The sequence below is a fragment of the Mustela erminea genome, chromosome 1 (genome assembly GCF_009829155.1).
Source record: "Mustela erminea isolate mMusErm1 chromosome 1, mMusErm1.Pri, whole genome shotgun sequence".
Lineage (NCBI taxonomy): Eukaryota > Metazoa > Chordata > Mammalia > Carnivora > Mustelidae > Mustela > Mustela erminea.
Window position 1 is genome coordinate 2,770,872 of NC_045614.1, and position 18,289 is coordinate 2,789,160.

The following is an 18,289-nucleotide window of genomic DNA, read 5'->3' on the forward strand; positions in this document are numbered from 1 at the left end:
TTCCTGGGTTTTGGCTTTCTGCCTCCAAAAGGAGGACAGAACAGCCTGATGTCCACGAGACGACCTGAAGGGAGCCCTCCGGCTCTCCTGTGTTACGATCTTCCGGCCGACGACCAGGTGCGTTCCGTCCCGGTGACTCCCCAGAACTAACCGAGTCTTTCGCTGTTTGCTCCCTGTGCTCCGGTGGCGGATGTCTGCGCTCGGCGGGGTCTGCAGGCCACTCCCAGAGGAGACAGGGATGGACCCTCTCGGCAGCCCCACGGAAGACACGTCCCGTAAGTGTCCCCTTAAGCGTGCGGCAGCGGGCGCGCTATTTCCAGATCTCACTCTGCCTGAGGCTGAGACTCTAGCCGGATCAGAAGCCATGCCTCCCAGGCAGAGTGTCTGGGAAGGGGGTTGTTCTGCTCGGAGGTCTGGAGGGAAAACCGCCAGTGTGGGTGAGAGACGTGCGGGCCCGGTCACGAAGCTGGCACGTGGCGTTGCTGTGTGTCCTTGAGCTGGTTGCTCAGCCTCTCTGTGCCTCCGAGTGCTTATCTGTTAAATTCAGGTAGTGAGCTTCCTGCAGAAAGGGGCATGTAAGGATTTAATGAGTTGACATGTATAAAGTGCCCAGGGGTTACCCAGCACAGTCAGTCTTGGGAAGGCTCCGCTGCCCTAAGCACTCAGGAAGGCTCAGGGCTCTGAGGTTCCAGACCCCAGAATTCGGAGATAGGGGGTCCAGGGTAGCGAGAGGAGCTTCCCTGAACATGTGTTCTCCTCCGTGGCATCTGTTCAGAGTCTTGCTGGAGGCCCCCCTTCTGCCTGCATCTCCCCTGTGTGGCTCACCATGGCGCCCAACTTTTCAGAGGAAAGACTGACCAGAGAGGGACAGCCACATCCCCAACAGCACACAGCACTAAGAGCCAGATCTGCCTATGAGCCAGAGACAGGGACCAGCTTGTCCCAGTTTTCTGGGGCACCCGAGAGGACCAGTCCTCCTTCTGACCTGAGCACCAGGCTCTGCCTGCTGTTGTCACATCCCCAGATCTTGGGTTGATCCCCTTTCGACCCTGTCTCCTACTTCTGTGCAGTGAGGGCTGCGTCGTAACGTACCCCCCTTCCTAGGTGTGGCTGGCTGAATAAGAGCCCCCAAAGATATCCAGATCCTAATCCTGGAATCTGCGAATGTGCCCTTGCATGGCTAAAGGGACTTTGCATATGAGATTTATTTAGTACAGGAGATGGAGAGGACATGCTGGTTAATTTTATGTGTCCACGTGGCCGGGCCACAGTACCCAGAGATGTGGTCAAGCATTATTCTAGATGTTTTCCCTGAGAGTCACTTTTTTCATGAGATTAACCCATAGATGAGTGAATGCTGAGTAAAGCAGATTGCACCGTAATGTGGGTGGGCTGCATCTAATCAGTTGAGGGGCATTAAGAGGCGTGGTTCATCCGGTGTGGTTCATCCGGGGACAAAATCCCTCTTCAGCTGTGAACGTGCGACACCCAACAGGTTCTCTACTTCCAGAATACGGTGATGGGACAGGTCAGGCATAAATAGCCTCATTCCAAAAAGGAGAAATGGGAAGAAAGAAAAGGATCATCCGTCCCAGCGAGTCCGAAGCTTGGCAGGACATACTTTGTTAGGCTTTTTTTTTTTTTTTAAGTGCAAATTCTATTGGATTTTAAGGCTGGAGAACAATGCTCTTTGGCTCAGTGCTCTTTCCTGCAGGCCCGCCGGGGGCATCGCCTCTGCCTAGCTTCCCTGCTAAGGGAGAGTGTTGTGTAGACACCCGCAGGCTCCCTGCCACCGTGCTGTGACCCGCAGCTCTACCCGCTCAGGGAGCAGGAGCCCCGTTTCCAGCGTAGGGCTGGAGAAATTGAAAGAAAAAAGAAAAGCGAGGAGCTCGTCCATTTACTTACGGACCGCTGAACGTGGGCTCTCCCACAGGCTCCTTTGCTTCGTGCTCGCTGTCCACCAGTGACGCTGGGGGTGACTTCCCAAGGTCTCTGGGAAGGTAGACTCTTTCCCTCTAGCTGGCTTGGGGACTGCGGGTGGGGGGCCCTTTCCTCGAACAGAAGGTAACCTCCATCACCCCCGTGGGGCCAGCTCTCCGCAGCTCGCTGTGGGATCCGCTCTAACCCCTGGGAGGCAGCCAGGGTGGAGAGGGACGTGAGTTTTACAAGGAGACCAGAGTCCCAGCTGGGACTGTCCAGGAGAAAGCAGCTCAGACCATGAGGCACGCCCATCCTGACCAGCTCCGGAGAGATCTAGAAGGACCCGCCCCCTCCGGGCCTCAGTTTGCCCACCTGCTAAAGGGGGTCATAACAGAACTTGCCTCACATGGGTCCTGCCAAGTTGCAACCTGAGAGCTCTTCGCAGAGGGCCTGGCCCACGTGGCGTGGTCCGTGTCGGTCATTAAAGAGGTGAACATCACGGGGAGGTAACAAGTAGCCCGGGGGGTGTTCTCTGCTGCCGTATCCAGAGGCAACAGCGCTCGTGGATACTGGTGGGTCCAGAGTGGGGAAGGCTGCCCGGGGGGCTGGTCCGCAGCCGTCCACGTGACCCTCACCCGGCTCCCCCCGCGTTGAGTCCCATCGGGCAGCCAGAGAGGCGACGTGTGTGCAGGGTAGAATGTTGCAGCCTTGAACCCTGCCTGCCCCCAAGGATGGCCTCTGACTTGTCACCATTCCACACGACGGGGCGGTGCTCTCGCCAGGTCAGGAGACCGGGAGGGGGACAAAGAAAGAAGAAGCGACAATGATTTCATCTCATTTTCCTGTTTTCCCAACAGCCCCTCCCAACACGTTGAACTTCAACGGAGCTCATCGGAAGCGGAAGACGCTGGTCGCCCCGGAGATCAACATCTCCCTGGACCAGAGCGAGGGCTCCCTGCTGTCCGACGACTTCCTGGACACCCCTGACGACCTGGACATCAACGTGGACGACATCGAGACCCCCGACGAGACTGACTCGCTGGAGTTTCTGGGGAACGGCAACGAGCTGGAGTGGGAAGGTGAGGCCCGGGTCGCTCCCTCCATGCCCTCGGGCTCGGCCGGGGACACCAACCCCAGCTCACCGAGCAGTGCCCAGAGCGTGCGTCCCCTGCTGCGACGCCCCACGCATTTCTCTGGTGGACTTGCGGGGTTTCCGTGGCTTTCGTGTGGTTCTCAAATGTGACCGAGGACCTTCACTTCGAGGACCGGGTCCGAAGTGAAGGGTTTCCCACCGATGGCACAGGTGTGTGGGGGACAATTTGTGCAGGAGCAGGTCCCAACGGAGGGCCCGGGAGGGTGGCGGGGATGTGGCGGGAGAGGTGGCGTCCGGCTGGCAGGAAGACGGAAGCTAGACAACACGTGCACGAGCTCGTTGCTGTTGGTTGCCGGTGCTAAGAGGGAAGTAGGGTGAGGGGTTGGGACAGGGCGAGGGGTGCAGGGGTCTCGCCTGAGGGGTGGTCCTGCCCCAGGGGTCACGGGGCCATGTCTGGGAATGTCTGGGGCTGTCACACTGGGAGTGCCCCGGCATTGAGTGGGGGGCCCAGGAGACCCGCTCAGCACCCAGGATGCCCCGAGTTTTCTGCAGTGCCAAGAGGGAGAAGAATTAGTGTTACCAGTTCGTTTCTTTATTTTTAAAAGATTTTATTTATTTATTTGATGGGGGCGGAGACAGAGGGAGAAGCAGGCTCCCCGCTAAGCAGGGAGCCCGATATGGGGCTCGATCCCAGGACCTTGGGATCGTGACCCGAGCTGAAGTCAGACGCTTCACTGACGGAGCCCCCTGGGCACCCCCGGTGTTACCTCTGGAATTCAGCCACGCCCAGCCCTGGGCTTCCCGCGCTGGGGGTTTCCATCACTGCTCCCACCTCCCTGCGCATTACCGGTGTTCAGAGACTCTGAGTTCAAAACCAACAGAGTGTTCTGCGAGGCCAGCAAAGGGGGAGCCCCAGAGGACTTCCTGGAGGAGGCAGCATTTGGGCTGAGCCATGGAGGGAGAGTAGGAGGGGCAAACGGACAAGCAGGGCCTCGGGGCAGGGAGAAGCACGTGGACTAGTGTCACGGGAGAAAGATGAGGGTCACGCGTCCACCGGCAGCAGGGGAGAGGGGACCAGGCAGGAGGACAAAAGGTCTGGACTCAGGCATCCCTTATGCTCACCCTGGCCTCCTTCCAGATGACACCCCCGTGGCTGCCGCCAAGAACATGCCCGGGGACAGCGCAGACCTGTTTGGGGACGGTGCCGCGGAGGACGGCAGTGCCGCCAATGGGCGCCTGTGGAGGACGGTGATCATCGGAGAGCAGGAGCACCGAATCGACCTGCACATGATCCGGCCCTACATGAGGGTAGTGACCCACGGAGGTGAGAGCGCAGCCCTCGGGCTTCTCCCGGCTCCCGCCAGCCAACTGTGGGTCATCAGAGGCCCTCTGTGGACCTCAGTCTCTTCATCTGAGCCATAGGGATGTTAAGTCTCTGGGGCGGGGACTCGGGGCAGGCAGGGACAGGCTGGGCGCACTCAGCGGTTTGCTGGCTCCCCCAACCAAGGTGCTGAGACTCGGAGCTGTACCCTCTGGGAAGGGGTCTGGCTGGCGAGGAGGTGGGGGCCTGGGCTAGAGCAGGGGCCAGCTCAGAGCGCCAGCCACTCCCTGGCCGCCTCTCCCCAGGGTACTACGGCGAAGGTCTCAACGCCATCATCGTGTTTGCCGCCTGCTTCCTCCCAGACAGCAGCTCCCCCGACTACCACTACATCATGGAGAACCTCTTCCTGTAAGTGGCCCCCGACCCCGCTCTGGCCCACGCCCACGGTTCCCTCAGCAGCTGGAATGAGCCATCATCACCCCCAGCCTCGGGGCCCAGCGCTTCCTACGGGAAGACAGAGTCCACGCTCCGCAGGCCCTGGGGGGAGGGTCCGTGGCTGCTCAGGCTACAGGGACAGCACCTGAGACCCAGGGAGGTTACATCAGCAGGCCAGGGAGCCCCCCCGGGTGAAATTGCGGGATGACAGACACCGACGCCAGCCCTGGCGGGTCATAGAATGGGCTCCACGATCAAGATCGCTTCTGTGTGCCTTCTTAGGAAGATTCCCTTCTTACCCAGTGGGGCTGGGGTGCCGGCTGGTTCAGAGGATGACCAGTCAGAGCAGGAAGAGGCCCCCAAAACCAGGGAGCCCACCCCCCACCCCACCCCACCCCACCTGGCTTACAGGTGGGGAAGTAGACGCTGAGCTAGAGGAAAGGATTTTTCTAAAATCACTCAGGGAGGGTGGAGGCAGGGACAGGCCCGAGACCCCTCCCATCTGTGCACTGGGCTGTCCAGTGGGGGGTGCACGTTCCCTGGGCTGTACCCAGGACTCTGAGACCCCCTCCCCACTGTCCGGATTCCAGGAGATACTGATGAGCTCATGCCTGTAAAACACGTGGTGCCTAATAAGTGTGCCATAGGGTAAAGAGTGGTTCTATGCACTATGGTTCTGCACACTGACACTGATGTTGGAGGCAGGGTCTAGGATGGCCAGGCACATGCAAGCATGTGCCCCAGGGGTTGCGTTGCGCGGGGCGGAGGCTCCCTAACTCTGCCCCCCCCACGCCCCCGTCTCCGTGCGCCCCCCACCCCCCGGGAGCAGGTACGTCATCAGCAGCCTGGAGCTGCTGGTGGCGGAGGATTACATGATCGTCTACCTGAACGGCGCCACGCCCCGCCGCAGGATGCCGGGCATCGGCTGGCTGAAGAAGTGTTACCAGATGATCGACAGGAGGTGCGTGCGCGCCGGGCTGCGGGGCGCCCCGGGGTCCCCTGGGAGGCGGCGCGGTCCTCACCCCGCCCGCTGAGGACCACAGCGGGCGGTCAGAACGCGGGCGCCCCGGGAGATGGTTCGGGAATGGGAGGCGGCTCGGGGACTAGACGTCAGGGCGGCCGTCCACAGGCGGGGCGCAGGGCCCAGCCTCACAGCCCGCAACCCCCCACCCGGAAACCCGAGCCTGCAGTCAGCGGGGAGCCCCGGGGAGGCGGCACCTGTTAGCTCCGCCCTCCCCGGGGCCTTTCCTCCGCCCCCCCAGATTGCGGAAAAACCTGAAGTCGCTCATCATCGTGCACCCGTCCTGGTTCATCCGCACCGTGCTGGCCGTCTCCCGCCCCTTCATCAGGTAACCGCTGCCCCCCGCGCCGGCCCCTCCGGGTCGTGCGCGTCCCCTGTTGTCATCTGTGTTGGGCAGCTGCTCTGCGCCGACTGTGTGTTATTGCTTTTTTGTTTCAAGATTTTATTTATCAGAAAGCGCCTGCGCTTGCGCACAAGCAGGGGGAGCATCAGGCAGAGGGAAGGGGAAGCGGGCTCCGCGCTGAGCCTGCACCACCCCCACCCCCATCCGGACCCTGGGAATAGGACCTGGCGCTTTAACCGCCTGAGCCACCCAGGCGCCCCTGTGCTGTTGCTGTAAACCGTTTCCAGTCCCACGGGTTGTTATTAAGGGAGGAACACAGGAAAAACACTAGCAGGCAGCCCTCCCCTAGTAAGTGCTGGAAACCTCTCCACGTTTACAACCACCCCCTGAGGGGCTGATGCTGTCGCAGTCCCACGGCACGGGCGAGGGACCTGGGGCTCAGAAGGGTCACGGGACCCAGCCAGGGTCGTGCAGCCAGGTCGCTAGCCCACCCCAGCCGCCCAGAAGTGAGTCCCTCTCCGTCCGCCCCAGCGTCTGCGCGGGGACCCTGAGGACACCAGGAGGGTCTGAGCCCCTCCCGACAATAATGTCACCAGCGGGCTGTGCTGGGTGGCCCTCGAGAGCACCTCGGCTGTGACGATTCCCTGCAAGGACTCGCAGAACGCAGAGCTGTTACCGTTTGCCACCGAGACAGGACACAGAGGGAAGGTGGCCAAGGACAGAGGTGTCCGCTCCCGCCGGCGGGTCCCTGTGATGATGTGTGGCGATAAGAGAGGAAGGACCTTGCTCTCCTAGGTTTTCACCAGGGTTTAGTCCCCTGCCCCACCGTGGATCATGGAGTCTCGGTTCCTTCTTTGCAGTGAGTGGGGCTTGAGCGCCCCAACCTGCCGTTAGCCCTTTACTGCACCATGTAAAAGCCCCCGATGTGCACATCCAGTAAAACAAAGTCAGTCATGTGAAACTCCCCAGTCAATCGCATAAACCCGATATTTAACTTACCATGATTCAAAGCATTGAATGGAAACGAGATCCTTCAAGGAGCGCCCGGCTGGCGTGAGCAGTGGAGCACGGGTCCAGCTCTCGACCTCACGGTTGTGAGTTCGAGGCCCACTTGGGGCGTAGAGATCGCTTACGTAAATAAACCTAAAAAAAAAGACCCTTCACATCCATTCCCAGGCAGTGACGTGGGATGAGCTTGAGGGAGGGTCCACCCTCAGGAAGCCTCTCCCTCTCAGCGTAAACACTTTGCCCCTCGCCCCGGTGTGGAGTTCTGCCTTCTGGGGGTCCCCCCGCCCCCACCCGTGAGACAGGAGGCTGGCCCCACAGGCCGACAGAGCCTTGTCACCACGGGGATTCGGACATCCGTGTCCAAGGACAGGCATGGTGGTGCGCGTCACCAGGTGGCTGCAGCCGGACTTTCCGCCCTTATTCCTAGCCCGGCGCTTGGAGCAGCAGGTGCGGGCTCTGCACACCCTAAAACCCTTACTCACAAATCAGCTCGGTCCACCCTCCGAGCCCGCCGGGCCGGGCAGTGTGGACACGATTCTTGCCTGTCTGAGGCTCAGTCCCTGCCTGCGGGCCCTTCTTGTGACAACAGGAGAGAGACCCCAGGCTCCAAAAATAACCCGGTTGGTTTCTCTTTTTATTAAAAAATGTTTTGAACTGCACGAAAGCAGTTGCTGCCGCTCACCCCGCCACACACGGCCGCGTGGTGACTCTCCATGGGGAACGTCCGTCGCGCCTAATCAGTCACCAGCGGCCTTCTGCTGAGCAATGGCTTGCTTTTCCCCTGACGGACACCGTGAACGGTGTAATTCATCACGTGTCTCCCTTCGCATCGGCCGCGGGAAAGCCGAGCCGAAGTTTTATCTCATCCCTACAAATAGATAGGAAGCGCCATAGCACACATCAGTAGATGCTGGGCTCTGTCTTACGTTTATTTTTATACTGTTGCTCGATGACTTTTATTTTCTGTAGGGCTGTATTCTCCAGGTCTTCTTAGAGAAATTGTTTGACCTTGAAAAAAAAAAAAAGCATATACTGCATCGTACCAAAGTTGGGTTTAATTAAATCTTTAAAAAATAGTAGTAACCGGGAGTTCAAAGCAGCAGCTGGTGACAAAGCTCGGCAGGGACCCTGCCCTTGACCCTGGGTGCTGCTCTGTCCACCCCACAAGGGCCCGGGGTAGAGGCTAGCCTGGGCAGGGGCAGAGGTTTGATGGAAGGTGCTGGGCACCCCTGCCGGCCGGCGCTCCTTGCGGGCCCGGGCTGCAGACCTCTCCCTCCTCCTCCTCCTGCCAGCGTCAAATTCATCAACAAGATCCAGTACGTGCACAGCCTAGAAGATCTGGAACAGCTCATCCCCATGGAACATGTGCAAATCCCGGAGTGCGTGCTACAGTGAGTGTCCCATCTGCCGTGTGAGTGTCCTCGCCCCCATGCTCCACGCCCCTCCCCCTGGGGTCCTGCACGTGAGATGAGTGGCCACGTGGTCCCTTGAGCCACGGCCCACAGCTTGTTTTACCAATAAAGTTTTATCGGCACAGCCACGTCCATCCACGGACGGATCTGCTGTGGCTGCTTCTGAGTTACGTCTGAATGAGTAGTTGTGGCTGAAACTGGCCTACAAACTGGAGAATATCTACTCTCCAGCCTTTTATAAGAGGACGGCCCTGCCGAGGGGGCATGTCAGCGAGGGTGCTGCTCTCTAACGGCGCCGTGTAGTTGCTGGGGCTGAATCAGGGCAAAAAAATAAAAAATAAAAATCTGCTGAATTATTTCTACCAGATGTTGGAATATGCCAGCAAGACAGGTACTCCCTGCTCGGTGGGCGTGGGGGGCTGGGGGCTTGCCCGGCTGCTGCAGAGACGGGACAAAGACCATCAGACTGTCCGCTGCGGCCATCTCTCGGCTCCGACGCCCGGCGTGTAATTCAGTCCTGAGACTGTTTCTCCGTTCCCAAGAGGAAAGGGAGTCCCCGGGCAGCACGTCGAGGCGGGGAGGGGGGCCGCGTCTGATGCATTTTTACGTTGTCTCTTCCAGGTACGAGGAGGAGAGGCTCAAGGCCAGGAGAGAGAGGTCTGTGCGGGGGGCAGTCACGTCGGGGTGGGGTCAGGGCTGGGGCTGGGCCCACAGTGAGGGGGCAGCTGGTGGCCTCGGCTCAACGGGGACCAATCACTCACACACACACACACGCGCTCGCGTGCACTCGCAACGTCCTTGTTGGGGGCTTTGAATCAGACCAGGTTCCGATCCAGCCTCCCCCACTGGTTTCCCGGGTCCGTTTTCCTCTGTAGCATAACCGTGAAAGGTGGTCTCAGGACCTCCGGGTTATTGCACCCCCACCCCCCAGAGCAGGGCCGGGCCAGGATTCCGGACAGCATCTTACAGCCCCAGGATCCAAGGCTCAGAGGCGGCAAGGCACCTGCCCAAGGCCACACAGCAAGTCTGGGAGAGGGTTGGGGCTCTCTGTCATGGCTAGGGCCTTGCCTGCCTCGGGGAAGCAGGTGGCTAAGACAGAGTCCCGGTCCAGAGGGTCCTCGAAAGGCCAAGCAGAGGGACCCCTCAGCGGGTAAGGACAGCGGGCCCTGCGGCGGGGTGAGTGAGGCGGGCCAACGAGCCCCGCCAGGAGGAGAGGCGTGGTGGCCTCCCACGGGGTCGTTTGGTAAGGACAAGCCGTGGGCCACACGGAGGGAGGCCCAGGGCAGGCGGGCCGCAGCAGCCGCACCAGCCCGAGCCTTCGCCGCCTCTTCCCTCCCCCGCCCGCCGCCTTCCAGCCGACTCTTTCTTCTCTCTGTGCTTCACTGTAGTGACATACACAGCACAGGAAACTCCCCGTCTCCGTCTCTCTGTGTCCCTGTGTCCCCGAGGGCTGCCCCCTGGCCTCCCACGCCTTAGCCAAGGAGGGAGCAGAGACCCGCCCCGCAAGCCCGAGTCAGGGCACAGGGCGACCGCGTCCGCGGGACGAGGGCGCGAGGTGTCTGGGACGGCGAGCTGGGACCCATGTTCGGGGTCTCTGCTCCCCGTCGTGCCCCCACTTGCACCCCCTTCCCCAGGGCTGCCTCTGCCGTCAGTAACCCGCGGGGGATCCCTGCACCCTCGGGGGCCTTCCACGCCTGCCCTCGGGCCTCGGTGGGCCACGCAGGCTGGTCACCTTCGCTGTCTCCCTCTGTCCCCAGCGCCAGGCCGCCGCCAGAGTTCGTCCTGCCCAGGGCCGAGGAGAAGCCAGAGGCCGCTTCGGCAGAGGACAGGTGAGTGTGCGGGTGACCACGGGCGAGGCGGCCGGTAAGAGTGACTACAACACTGTCATGACGGGGGCTGAGAGCGCCGCGGCGGTGGCCGGCATGAGTGGGTGCTCGGAGTCGGGGTCCCTCTCCCGTCCAGCCCGGGCCGGCCCCACAGGGACACCCACAGAGGCCAGCAGTTCCACTGAAACAAACAGTCGTGGTGCCCGGCCAGCTCCGTCCCACAATGGGACTCTTGATCTCGGGGCTGTGAGTTCCAGCCTCATGTTAGGCTTAGAGAAAACTTGAAAAAAATAAATAAATAAAATCTTTAAAAATAAATAAACAGGGACATCTGGGTGGCTCAGTGGGTTAAAGCCTCTGCCTTCGGCTCAGGTCATGGTCTCAGGGTCCTGGGATCGAGCCCCGCATCGGGCTCTCTGCTCAGCGGGGAGCCTGCTTCCTCCTCTCTCTGCCTGCCTCTCTGCCTACTTGTGATCTCTGTCAAATAAATAAATAAAATCTTTTTAAAATAAATAAATAAGTAAACTAAGTAACTAAGTAACTAACAGCTGGTAAGATTTTGTAAAAGCCTTCTCCCGGGGCTTCTTCCGGTTTTTTAAGTGCACGTTCCCGGGACCTTTGGGGCACGGCAAAGCTGTGCACCCGCACCCGCCTCTACATCCAGGATGTCCCGGCACTGCAGAGGGGACCCCACCCCCATTAAGCTGTTGCTCCCATGCCCCCCATTTCTTTTTTCACACCCAGCAAATGCCCCTGCAAGTCCTCTGGCCCCTCGTGCTGGCGCGGTGGAAAGCCCAGCCTGGCTCGGGGCCCTCCCTCTCCCCACCTCCCCGCTCGGCCCCGGCCGGCATCTGGCCCTCCGTGTCCTGCTCTCGTGGGGCTCCCGGTCGGATGCCTAGGCTCCCCAGATGGGCAAATCGTGCTAAGACGTCTCTCTTCCGCAGGTCTGCTCCGGGCACAGAAGACCAGGAGACAAGGTGAGTGGGAAGCTTCCTTGGGGTCTGCTTGTCCCGATGTCCCGGTGGAGATGTCCCCAGTGCGGGAGAATGGCCCCACGATTCACCGGGGCCAAGGGCCGCTGTACTGGGGAGCCAGAGAGGCGTCGGCTCCCAGGACTCTGGGGTCTCTGCTGCAGCAGGCAGCCTGTCCCCGCACACCTCCAGGGGACGCCATTGCCATGAGGCCCCAGAGCTAAGCCACGTGGCGCCTTGACTGAGACCCCCACCCGCAACCAGGTCCCGTAAAGCCTGGGCTACTTATTTTTAATTTTAATTTTAATTTTAATTTTAATTTTAATTTTAAGCAGGCTCCAATGAGCCCACCATGGAGCTTGAACCCCCGACCCTGAGACTGAGAGTCCTGTGCTCTATGGACTGAGCCAGCCGGGCACCCCAAGCCCAGGCTTTCCTACTCAGCCTCGGGGACACCGTTGGCCCGCGGCCTGTCCCAGGGTCCCCACCAGCTCCAGATGCCAGGAGAAGCCTCTCTGTGCATGGGGGGGGTCATGGAGACCACCCCCAGGTTCAGCTTTGCTGAATGGACCCACGGAACTCGGCGAAGCTGTAGTACTTAAAATTGTGGTTGGTTGGGGATTTTAGAAATTTTTTTTTTTTAAAGATTTTACTCATTTATTTGAGAGAGAGAGAGAGCATGTGCACACAAGCAGGGGGAGCGGCAGGCAGAGGCCGAGGGGGACGCAGGCTCCCCACCGAGCAGGGAGCCCGATCCCAGGACCCCGGGATCTGACCTGAGCCAAGGACAGATGCTTCACCGACGGAACCCCCCAGGCGCCCCACAATTGTGGTTTAATGCAGTGGAGGGAGCATCAGCAGTGAGCAACGGTGTGTGACGCCAGGGCCCGGAGACACCAGGGTTGAACCTCCAGCTGTCACCTGCCGGGGACTTACCAGAAAGAACCCCTGCTGGTTCTCCCAGCAGCCTGTGGCGATACGCAAGACATGTTTCCAATCAGAGACTCCCCCGCGTCTTGGTGTCCAGGGCATTTGTGGGGGCAGTCCCTTAGGCATGGCTAATCACCCCCCAGAGGTCAGGCTGATCCCCACCCCCCCAAATCACACTGTCAGCACGGACTCTCTCCCACGACCCAAGGTCCCCGGGTAAACAGAGACCTTGTTGCCCGGCTGGGTACTCCAAGGACTGGGTTACCTCCCGGGATCTGGGACTCAGCCGGCTACCCATTCCTTTGGAATGGGCAGTGTTAAGGGCTAATCCTTGACCACACCCTCTCCCCCAAATCTGGGACATGGCCGAACCGTCCACCTTAATACCCCCCCACTCGACCCGGGAAGCCCCAAGCGGAGAGAGAAACATCGAACATGGTCTTCGGCCAGCACCGCCCTGGGCACGCTGAGTGGAAACGTGTTCTCAGTGCATGCCCGAGACCGTCTCAAGCCCTGTCCTCCGGGGTGGGGGCTCCGTCCACACTCACCGAACAGGCAAGGAAGTCACGCACCATGAGAGAAAGCCAGCGGACACAGCAAACGGCAGAGTCGGGCCCTCCTGGGAAGCATCAGGAAGGGTTGGTGAACTAAAGATGCGTAAACATATTAAAGACAGGAGGACCAGGGTGGCCGGGTCGGGGAAGCGTCCGACTCTTGGTCTCGGCCCAGGTCGTGATCTCGGGGTCAGGAGATGGAGCCCCGCTTCGGGCTCCTTGCTCGGCACAGGGTCTGCGTGTTTCTCTCCTTCCCCCTCGGCCTCTCCCCTTCCCCTTTCTCTCTCTGCAAATGAATAAATAAAATCTTCAAACGTAAAATAAAGACACAAAAGAAGAAACTGTAGGAAACAACGGATGGACGGACAGTCGGACAGATGGTAGGTGCGCAGATGGTGGATGGAGGTTGGAAGGACAAAGGGCTGCTTTGAAACTTCCCTCCGGTCTGACCAGAGGCGCCGGCCCCAGGCCCGTTCTGCTACGGTGCGGGGAGAGTCGGGGGCAGACAGCAGTACCGCTCTTTGTGCCGAGGACACCGAAGCCGGATTCCACACGCGGCCGCTGCTTGAAAAGCAATAATGACCTGAGCTGTGTTTATCCCTCTCTAGCCTGTCCTGAGGTGACAAGAACACAGAGAAGGACAAGAAAGAAGATTCCAGATGCCAAGAAACCTCTGTCAGACGCCCTCTGGCCCTGGACCTCATCCCCGCCTCGTCCCACGTCCCCGTCTTGGGAGGATGTCCGTCTCCTCCGCCCATCTCTGAAACCCAGCCTCCTTTTTAGCTGCTTGAAATTTTTTTTTTTTTTTTTTTAAACAACGCAGTATTCGTGTGTTCCAGAAAAGGACCTGGCTCTCAGCCCTCCGCCCTTCCACGCCCGTGAGCTCACAGCCGAGGGCAAGCAGCTCAGGGCGCAGCCCGGGTGTCCTGGACGGCTTCAGAGTCCCCTTCCACTGCACACAGTCCCGACTCGAGACCCTTCTCTTGCTTGTCAGCGGGCCCACGTTGGAGCCACCGATGCCCACCAGCTCCCTGGCCGGATCTGGACTCGTTCTTGTGCCTTTTCTCCTAGAACAGCCCCTGCCACTCTGGGCATCAGGCTTGGAAGCTCCGCCCCCAGCAGTGCCGTGCCCCGGGGACCTCCTGTCATTCCACCTCGAGGGTCTTCATCTGACCGGCTCCCCCCCTCCGTCTCGTACAGCACTCCCCTTCTTTGGGAGCATCAGAGCAGCAATGAGCTGCCAGTAATTACCGCCCCTCCCTTTCTAGAACATTCTCAAGCCCGTCTAACATGGATGCCATACCCCAGGGCAGTCCTGGTCAATACCTCCTACTGAGGGAGTGGTGTCCCCACTTGCCTGGTCCCCCCCAGTGCAGGGTTGGGACGCACCCCTCAGGCTCCCGTCGAGGGCAGTGGGCTCTGAACTGCAGGAAGGAAGATACAGGGTATTAGAGGTTTGGGTAGTTGGAAGTGCACTTGGGAAAGGAAGTCCCTGTGGCCTGGAAGCTGTGGGGACTCGCGTCAAAGGAGGACAATTCACCTTGGACAAAAGACAGACTTTTCTGACGCGGCCCAAACAGCGGTCAGGCGGCTGCTGGAGGTAGTGAGTTCCCCGTCCGTGGAGGCATTTAAGAGGAGGGTGGGAAGTGCTTGCAAACTGTGGTCCTGTGCAGTCCCCTCCGATCTTTGAGTCTCTATTTATATAAATCTCAGTGATAGTTGGGGAACCTTCTCCGGGCCCCTCCTGGCTCTGTAGCCGGCTTCTTAGCAGCCAAGATTGTGCTGAGTGTGAGGTTCTCGGCCTCAGTGGCCAACTCAAATGCTTCTCGACCTGGGACGCTGGTGTTTGGGGGTAATTCCAAGGATGGGAGGGAGCCAGTGGTGTTTGGTGCTGAGGGAAAAGAATGCCCAGCGTTTTGCTGCGCGGGAGAGGGTCCTGCCCTGCACATCCAGGAACTGACCCACCGCAAACCCCAGGGAACACTGGGGAACTGCCCCCCACGTTGGAAAATGCTGAGTTTCTGGGCGAGATTAGGCCTGCATCTTCTGGGTCACAGCCCTGCCCGCGGAAGGCGGGGACGCTGGGGGCCTGAGTTGGGGGGCAGGATTAAATGTGTGTTTCTGCCATGTGTCCCGACCAGAGGACAGGACCACGTTCCAGACCCAGGGGTGTCACCCGCAGCCCGAGGCAGCAGAGGCTGGCGGGGGCTCTCCAGGCTGCCCTGCGAGAGGCCCCCACCGCCTGCCTGCCTGTGGCCTGGCCCAGACCCGGGCCTGGTGGCTGTCCCCCCCCCAGATCAACACGTGCACCCCAGAGCTGGAGCCTGGCTGCACGCTAAGGGACAGGAACTGAGGCGTCCCACCCCGTGCCGCGGTTACCCAGCACCCAGGGAGGTGACAGGAGGACAGGAAGCGGCAGACCCCAGCCCCCCACCTCCATCCCAGAGGAGCCTGTGGCCACGCACTAAACCACTACGGGCCCAGTGTGGCAGGCCCGCCGCCCCTCCGGACCACCAGCAGCCACAGACGACGGGCAAGTGGGACCCAGGACCCCAGCTCAGCTGCGGCAGCCCCTCTGGGATCAAGAGAGACGCCGGGGTGGGGGGGACTGTCCCCAGGCTCGAGAAGTCTCAGTACACAGCTCCATGCAGACCGGGGCCACCGCGTCCGGGCCGCCTGCTGCCCGCGTGTCAGAAGTGGCTTTGCGAGCGGTGGTTGTCTCCGGCGAGGTCGTGGTCAAAACGCCAGCGGACCTCGGACCTCGTCGGAAAGGGACGCCGGTTTTCCTCCCAGGACACATGGGATGCGTCCTAAGTCGTGGGTCACACGCCCATAACGACGGCCAGTTTTGTGGTTTTTAGAAACGATCCGTTATGATTACTGTCGTGATGTTCAAACGTCATCTCCATGAGCTTCGGGGATTTTTATGTGGAAATAAAGAGGGGATAACTGAGAAGGGGGGTTGCGTCATCGGTCTGCTTCCCTGAGCTGTGGCGCCGGCCCTGGGCCCGGAGCAGACGAACCGGCTTGAACTCCCACCTGGCGAGCTTGGGCAGGCGGCCTCAGGTGACCTTGGGCAGCCTCGGGCGACCGTGGGCGACTGGCAGGTGCCTCGGGTGACTGCCAGTCCTCCCTGGAATCAAAGGTAGTCAGCAGGTAGTAGTAGTAATAATTCAGTGGTCTATGTTACTACCACTGCCACGGAACGAGGAGGCTGTCCACACTCGCACCAACGCTTCCCACAACAGGCCGGGGGGAGGGGTCCCCACGAGCCACTCTCCGGTCACACGGACCTCACGGTGGGAGGGCTTGGCCCCCGCCTCAGGTGCCAGTCCCCAGGAGAGGGCCCCCAGGTCCCCCGTGCTTTTGTCCCAAGTGGCCAAAAATCAGGAGTTCCTTCAACCTTTCCCCAGCAGCTCGCAGAACTCGGGAAGGTTTCTGTGCTTTTTACCTGACCATGACAAAGGATCTGACCCAGGAACAGCCCGCCAAGAGATGGGCGCGGGGGGAGGGGGGCCGGGCGTGTGCAAGGGGCGCGTCCCCGTCACCCACCAGAGGGCATCACCCACCAGAGGCGCCCTCTCGCAGGCGTGAGGACCGGCGTGACTGGTTAACCGCCCACCGACCCGTCAGTGATGAACCCCGCCCCCAGCCTGTGGCCGTGGCCTTCCAAGGTCCCCCCACTTGCAGAAACGCAGGTGTGGGTAAAGGGCGCGTCACAAATAGCAAAACAGACGCCGCCTTCCCCTTGAGCACTCTGGACCCGATTCTGGAACCGAGGACACCTGTTCTCCCTCTTCTCACTAGGAAGTCCCAAGGCTTTAGGAGCGGTGTGGCGGGAGCTGGGACGCAGATCCAGGGGAGCCTCCTTCCGGCCCTGCCAGCCCCTGCTGAGGCCGGAGGTCCTCGGCTCCCCACCCCCACCCCCAGCTGCAGACACAGCTCCCAGCTCCGACCCACTCTCCCACGGTCGCCTTCACAGGGCCTCCTTAGGACGCCTGTCACTGGGTCTGTTGTCCGACCTCGTCTCTGCCCGTGACCACTGTGAACACCCTGCTCTCAAATGAGGTGCCGTCCCCAGGTCCCGGGGTTTAGGAGCTGCCGTCTTTGTTTGCAACACACTGCGACCCCCGGGAGCCACCCTGCGTCTCCGTCCGCCCCCCATTATCCTTTGGTCACCTGCACCCGGGGTCCCTCCGGGTCCCTCTGCGGCTGACCCGGATCCAACAGAACATTCAATTCTCTCCTCCCACGACGCTCCTGACACCAAGTGTGGGGCTGCCTGGGGTCAGGGCTGACCCCGCAGGCTCGGGGTTCTGCCCCACACACCTGCCCCCATCGCAAGTCCGAGCCTCCTACACTTCCGACTGACTGGTTTTCAAACTGGGGCTCCCAGCAGCCCTCCTTGGGGTCAATAATTTGATAGAACAGCTCATGGGTTATCTAATTCCTAGATTATTCGCTGAGTATAAAGGACCTCACTCGGGAACAGCCAGGCACAAGAGGAGTGCAGGGCAAGGTGTGCGGCAGGGGTTAACAAACTTACCCATTTTCAGCACACTCACCCTGTCCTGAGACCAGCCCCACCCTCTATCTCCAGAACTTTCCATCTCCCCACACGGAGACTCTGTCCCTGTGAAGCACGGACTCCCTACCCCCTGCCCCTGCCCTGGCTCCCACCCTCTCCTCTCTGTGTGGATAGGACTCCTCCTGGGAGTGGGGTCCTGCGGGATGTGTCCTTCTGGTCTGGCTGGTCTGAGCCACGTCTTCGGAGTCCCTGTGCATCACGGCAGGGGTCACGGTCCCCTCCTTCCTAAGGTGGAACACTACCAGGGTGTGGACGGACCACCCCTTCTTTATCCGTCCATCTGTCGGTGGCCACTGGTTGCATCCACCTTTTGGCTACCATGCCCAGCGCTGTTTTAAGCACTTTACGTCTCTCAACGCTTTTCATCTTCCAAACCAACCCCTGGGGCAGCTGATGCTGCGTCCACCAGCGCCAGCCACGGAGAGCCTGCCGGCAGGACGGAAGCCACAGTGTTACAGAGCCTGATGAGGAAAGTGACCTCCGGCACCTCGGCGGCGCTCTGTTGGCTAGAACCCACCACTGGGCCAGCCCAGGCTCGAGGGGCGACAGCAAGGGGCAAAGACCCACGGGGGCCATCACGGGGGGCCGAGTCTGCGGGCCCAAGTCAGAATAAGTAACAGTATCGGCCCCACAGGCTCTGCGAAATGACACCAGGACCTGCCGAGGACTGGCGCGGGCCAGAGCCCTGACGAGGTGCCCTGTGACCCCCGAGTGGCTCCCCATGCCCCCGAATCCTGGAATGAGGGACCCAGGGCCGGGCTGGGCAGAGCCGCCTGGATAACCCAGGTAGGAGGGGCAGGGCTGAGCGGTTTCCAAGGCAAGGACACCCGCTGTTCCCCGGAGCAGGGGACAGCAACCTAGGCCTGC

General features: G+C 60.6%; 1 protein-coding gene across 2 annotated transcripts in view; it reads left to right on the forward strand.

Moving 5' to 3' along the window:
• The window catches only part of ATCAY (ATCAY kinesin light chain interacting caytaxin), a 29,410-nt gene extending 13,620 nt beyond the window's left edge, over nucleotides 1–15,790 (forward strand). For both annotated transcript variants that reach the window (XM_032306253.1, XM_032306249.1), the window contains exons 3-13: nucleotides 217–275; nucleotides 2,778–2,999; nucleotides 4,152–4,337; nucleotides 4,640–4,742; nucleotides 5,599–5,730; nucleotides 6,032–6,118; nucleotides 8,434–8,532; nucleotides 9,175–9,210; nucleotides 10,311–10,382; nucleotides 11,324–11,356; nucleotides 13,443–15,790. In XM_032306253.1, the coding sequence (XP_032162144.1) occupies nucleotides 217–275; nucleotides 2,778–2,999; nucleotides 4,152–4,337; nucleotides 4,640–4,742; nucleotides 5,599–5,730; nucleotides 6,032–6,118; nucleotides 8,434–8,532; nucleotides 9,175–9,210; nucleotides 10,311–10,382; nucleotides 11,324–11,356; nucleotides 13,443–13,452 (1,039 nt within the window). In that variant the 3' untranslated portion in view covers nucleotides 13,453–15,790. The remainder of the gene's footprint in view (nucleotides 1–216; nucleotides 276–2,777; nucleotides 3,000–4,151; nucleotides 4,338–4,639; nucleotides 4,743–5,598; nucleotides 5,731–6,031; nucleotides 6,119–8,433; nucleotides 8,533–9,174; nucleotides 9,211–10,310; nucleotides 10,383–11,323; nucleotides 11,357–13,442) is intronic.
• The last annotated feature ends 2,499 nt before the right edge of the window (nucleotides 15,791–18,289 follow it).